The sequence below is a fragment of the Buteo buteo genome, chromosome 10 (assembly GCF_964188355.1).
Source record: "Buteo buteo chromosome 10, bButBut1.hap1.1, whole genome shotgun sequence".
Taxonomy (NCBI): domain Eukaryota; kingdom Metazoa; phylum Chordata; class Aves; order Accipitriformes; family Accipitridae; genus Buteo; species Buteo buteo.
Genome location: NC_134180.1, coordinates 20204109 through 20210108, shown reverse-complemented (window position 1 = coordinate 20210108; position 6000 = coordinate 20204109). Strand labels below are relative to the sequence as shown.

Here is a 6000-nt window from a genome sequence, read left to right as displayed (position 1 = left end):
ATGTAAGAGAAACAACCCTGCAGACCCCAAGGTCAGTGCAGAAGGAGGGGGAGGAGATGCTCCAGGCGCTGGAGCAGAGATTCCCCTGCAGCCCGTGGTGAAGACGATGGTGAGGCAGGCTGTCCCTCTGCAGCCCATGGAGGTCCACGGTGGAGCAGATATCCACCTGCAGCCCAAGGAGGACCCCACGCTGGAGCAGGTGGGTTCCCAAAGGAGGCTGTGACCCCGTGGGAAGCCTGCGCTGGAGCAGGCTCCTGGCAGGACCTGCGGATCTGTGGAGAGAGAAGCCCACGGAGTGGGTTTTCTGGCAGGACTTGTGACCCCGTGGGGGACCCACGCTGGAGCAGTGTGCTCCTGAAGGACTGCACGCTGTGGAAGGGACCCATGCTGGAGCAGTTCATGGAGGACTGTCTCCCATGGGAGAGATCCCACACTGGAGCAGGGGAAGAGTCTGATGAGTGCTGCCACTGAGGAAGATGAAATGACAGAGATAATGTGTGATGAACTGACCGCAAACCTCATTTCCCGTTCCTCTGTCCACCTGCGGAGGAGAGAGTGATAGAATAGCTATGGTGGGCGCCTGGTGTCCAGCCAGGATCAACCCATCAGATAGAGATAGACAAAATAGAATGAAATTACATTGTAATTGGGAATTTCAAAAACAAGGGCTCTGCCTAACTCCTTTACAAAGGAATGAAAGCGTATGTGATTGGAATTAGGTGAAGGCGCATTTGCATTTGCTACTAATATTGCAGGAGAGATCTAAGATCTTGCATAGATAGTACAAGATCAAATGGGAAATATATAAAATTAGCAGAATAAGGTGTTTTTCAAAGAATTGTCTAATAGTGTTAAATGGTTAAATCCAAAAAACATGGTTTGAAGGTTAAATCTGTGTATCTGAATTTGTATTGCTATTTGAGGGTTATTAGTCATTTGTGTGTTTGCAGCAATCAGAATCTTCTGAGGAGCAGTACGAGGATTGCGTCAATTCGAAGCTAGAGTCCTCGCTGCCTTCCTTGTGAATCTGATGTTCCTAAACAAAAAAGGGGGAGATGTGGGAGCAGCTCAGAACACCTGGCATTTGTTTTCAAGAGTGACCATTAGAATTTGTTGTGCTGTATGTCTGCCAAGCCTTGAAGAACTAGTTTTACAAGGTCAGGTTGGAAGATGGCCTTGTGTAGGCCTGGGAAGATGTGGCTGAAGACAGTCACAAGTATGTATATGGAATGTTTTTATCTTTAACTGTTCTGAGGACTGGCAAACATCCCAGCTGAGCCAGATATGCGCTCCTGTGTTAGTAGTATTGGCTGTATGCCATTAGTTCTTTCTAGATCTTTGTTGAAACATATATCAGTTGGATTCTTTTGTGAAATAAAGGGAATCTTGTACAGATAGCTTGAGCGCTTAATTCAGTCGCCACAGCAAAGCTTGGAGGGCCGGGGGCTGGGAAGGCAGGTCAAAGTGAAGATGATGGAAAGAGGAGATCTACTGCCAAACATGCAGTTCATCACTTTTTTGGCCTCAGAGCCCAAATGATGCTACGGCAATCATTGCGATGGTATAGCTTACCCATAGTAAACACACAAATTTAGTGCCTGGGTTTGCAAGGTGCCAGAAGGCCAAAGTTTGTACTGGGATCGTACTATCCGAACATGGCTGCTGGGGCTGTCGCGATCTTCCTTCTCTGTTCCCTTCTGCTAGCCCAGGCCAAGGCTTTAATATCTGTGAACAAAGTTGTAGTCAATGGATGAGGCATTAGACACTGAGACAACTTTAGGCAGAAACAGGGCATTGCCTGTGCCACGCGGCAGTGAAAAGCCACAGTGCTGCACTGCCGTGGCAGCTGGGGAAGGCTCCTCTGAGTACGGGCAGACTCATTGCACTTGTACCAGCTACAGTTGTCTAAGGCCACCCCTGGCTAAAAAGAAATGGATTCCATCCCCCACCCCCATCCCCTTCTCTCATCAACCTTACTGTGTCATCTCCTGAATCTCTAAGAGACTGGTTCCTCTATGAACAGTTCAAAATTACAACACAGCCTCATGAAGCTCAGAGGACCTGTGCCAGCTCCCAATTGTTATGCTTTTTAGTGATGGCAAAAGCATTTAGATCCAGTGTAAACAACAACAACAGAAACAAAAAAAGGTTGTGGAAGAGAACAGGCTATATCTAACTACAAAAAAGATTGAGAATGGGGATGTTTCATCGTTTTACTTCACGTCCTAATGAGGTAAGATGCAGAAAAAATGCAGAAAGCAGAAAATGTTTGTTAGCTGACTTTATGCAAGAAAGCATGAAGTGTTTATAATTTGAATCAGAAGGAGTGTGATGTAATGGAGGTTTAGTAGAAGATAATGAGTGATATATTTTGAAAGATTAAGGGAGCGCTGTGCCTTATCTGCTGCGCAGTGTCAGCCAGGCAGAGTGCTCCATTCACGGCACAGATCTGCAGCAGAAAGCTGGGGAAAGACTCCAGTCCAGCTCACAGGCAAATCTGCACCAGGTTTGAAAAATCACTCAGACCTGCTGAAGTAAAACCTTAACAAGCACAACTGCCTTTTGAATCAATGTCTGTAGGTTTGCAGTGAACAGAGTGATGAGGGGCACAGGCAAAGGTGGCTTGTAGGGGACGGGGTGCCTTGGGTATTACCTTAGTTTCCGAGATGAGAAAGCAGTGAGGATCAGCACCAGCCCTTTGGACAACAGGGAACTCAGTGGAGAATGTCCTATCAAGATGAATATGGCTCATTCAAGGATTAACTCTCTACTCATCTTCTACCTCAGTTTTTTGCTGCTCATCCATTTAAAAAGTAAGATTTGCACTTTTTCTTATTGTTCTGACATGTCCCCAGGGTAGATGGCTAGATGTGCACTTCTAGCAGGAAGCTTGTGTTGTCAGAAGGCTTTAAAAATTTGATGGAGATGCCAAAAAGATTTGGTCCATGAAACTAAGTTGTATGAACTCATTGCATGATAGTTTTCCTGATCTTCATGCTGAAACTTTTTTTTAATCAGGAATGAAAGCATTTTTAATGCCTTACTTCACATATTGAAAGTACAGCAATAAAATGTTGTGTTAAAACTGTACCTATACTTTAAAGTCTGCATTTTAATACCATTCATCCAGTAAATTTAAACCTATCTGATTAAAATCTAGACTAATTTATCCTTTGCTAAAGCTGTTCCTGTTATGTATTTTAGTAGCACTCATTGCTTTATTAATTACAATCCAGAGAGAAATCAGCTATTAAACAACTGTGATACATTTGGTGTTTTAAATATCTCCCTTATGAGGGAGTATAAAAGTCCAACTATTTTTATAGAGAAAATATTCTCAGCAAACTTCCACATAAATAGAAGTATGCAAAATATTGGAAGTCACAATGGGTTTCCTTGGTAATTGTGTCAGATGGTTGAGAGTAAATACAAGCCAAGGAGGCTAAATGGCCTCAGCTGGTGAAGCTGATATATGTGTATGAAAAGCAGTAGCTCTTGAACATGTTTAAAATGAAGACAGGCAGGATGTGTGTCTGTCTGAGGGGGCTGTTTGATTTGTGTCTCTTGAATGTGAATCGCAATAAGACAAAGCTTTGAGCAGCTGCCATTAAACAAGAAGACTTGGCATTAGTGTACAGTGTTGTGTAATCTGGGTCACCTTCTGTCGCTGCATCACTCAAATTGTTACTTGGACAGTTTACAGCCCAACATAAATTAAAGACTGAAAAGCAACAGATGCAGTTGGATCAACCAGCCCTGAAAAAACACCCCACACTAAGATATAGGAAAAAATACACAATGTCGTAGAAACATCCTTTTATCCTAACAGTTTTGTTCCTTGGGCGTGTACTGATGTGAATCAGGGAATCCAAAGTGTTCTTTCTAAATTAAATCACAACAGGACGTAGCCTGAAAAAAAGAGAGACTGGATCCTCCACTTTAAAAAAGCAATTTTTAAAGTCTGCATACTATAGGATGAACAACCACAAAGTCTCTGAGACAGAATCTGCTATCTAATAAAAATAAAGTAACGGGAATATTATTAGTTAAGAAAATTTCATTTATATGTGAGGCAGGCAAATTAGAACAAATATAAAGGCTTTGGGAAAGGTAATAAAAAGTTAAGTGCTTATAAAATTAAAAAGGTCACATTAAAAACATCATGCACAAAGAAAACATTGCTAGAATGTAAACAAGAAAAAAGCCCCCGAAGAATCAGTTAAAACAAAGCAGATAAACCCAAGTTTTGGCTTTGACCTTGGGTGAGCTCTGCTCAGTGCAAGATGCCAAAGGATGTCATTTTGTGCCTTTTCCTTAGCACAGTTGGCTGGGATGACATTTCAGATGTGGGATGAGTTTTCTCTGTGTTATGGCCGTATGGCTAGTCTCAAGCAAGAGGCTTTTCAGTCTTGGAGGACTCTCCTTCTCAGGTAGATTTGTGGCTGTTGCAGGCTGATGTGATACAAATTGATATACCAGGATAGAGCAGTTACAGCAGGAGCCAGAATCAGGCTCAGAACCTTATCTGTATCCATCGATGCAGTGTATTTAATGATCTTGATAGGTATTTTCTCTCGAGAAACTTCGTGTGCCATTTGAAACTGCTATCAATTTCTGTTAACAAAAACATAACTGTGAACAGATAAAACAGAAATAGAAGCAGAAGAATTGACTGCAATTACCTCCTTACTTAAAACTGAGAAAGGCCAAGATAGAAAAGCTGAGGATAAAACAGAACAGAGATGAGTGCTGATATTTATAAAAGTTATATCAGACATTATATATTTAAAATCAATTTACTAGACTTGTCTTCCCCCAAAGGATTCTACTCTTAGGTCCTGCTTAAAGTGTTCCTTATAATTATTTATTCTAAACAACTTAGGAAATAAAGAGTATTTAGAAGCCAAGGCTTCCTAAAAATATATCTGCATATAGCTTTTTTTCAGCTCATCCATTTTCCTGAAGTGAATAGAGATATGCATACATTGAGAAGTGTCCCATACAGACAGTAGGGCTTTTAGTAATGGTTGCAATGAAATTAAAGCATTTTTCAGGAATGTGGATACATGAAAACAAAATATTCTAATATAGCATAAAATGAGTATGTTGAACTAAAAAGAAATACAAAGTTGTTCACCATTATTAAAATAATTGTGTGCTCTCTTATTTGTAAGATAGCTCATGCATACTTTGGTATATATTATGAGATATTATTCTTTAATTCCTGTACAATGCTGAGTGTTGAATACTAAATGTTGAATAGATGGTAAACTTTTATTAAAGTCTTCTGACTACACATAAATCTTCTATAAAGCTGAAGACTAAGGTATTAAAGAATGTAGTCCTGTCACTTGTGGTTCCTTTTGAATCCCCAGGATAAGTAAAAATGACATTTTACCAGTATTGTCACAGTAACAACACTTAATATCAAACTGTACAATGACAGGGATTTCAATGTGTAAACCACAGCCTTCCTACAAACAATATTGATTTTTTTTTTTATTTCAATTGTATAAAATGCTTTTGGAAAGACCATTTGTAGTTAATTTAATTTAGTCTACTGAAGCCCCAGCTGATACCTGATGCTGTCAGGTGCAACACATGGACAAATTTGAATATGGGTGCTCAGAAATACATGTACTTGATAAAAAAGAGCAGGTATAGTTTCATCTTGTGAAGTTATGTTTCCAAAAAGATTGTGGTATTTGTCGTCTCTTGGCACAGAAAAAAAGAGCCTGTTGGAGAGCCCTTGATGCCTTCTTGTTTGTATACTGGCCTGCCTTGGGGCAAAAGCATCCGTCAGGTTGCTCTGATGTTTGGTGCTGTCATATCCCTGAGGTGAAGGGGTGCTGCTGGTGAAGGTGTGGAGACTGTACACCCACCCGGGGGCAGGATTTCTTTGCTGGCAATGTTTATCCTAATTCACATTCTGTCTTCTTGACATCACCACAGAGATCATTACCACGACTATGCACCAGCACAGCAAGCCTGTGGCAAGGT

General features: G+C 41.0%; 1 protein-coding gene across 1 annotated transcript in view; it reads left to right on the top strand.

The window, feature by feature from the left end:
* The first annotated feature begins 2228 nt into the window (after window positions 1-2228).
* Window positions 2229-6000, top strand: part of CRB1 (crumbs cell polarity complex component 1) — a 108991-nt gene continuing 105219 nt past the window's right edge. The window contains 2 exon segments of the mRNA XM_075037429.1: window positions 2229-2233; window positions 2659-2813. Of these exon segments, the coding sequence (XP_074893530.1) occupies window positions 2229-2233; window positions 2659-2813 (160 nt within the window).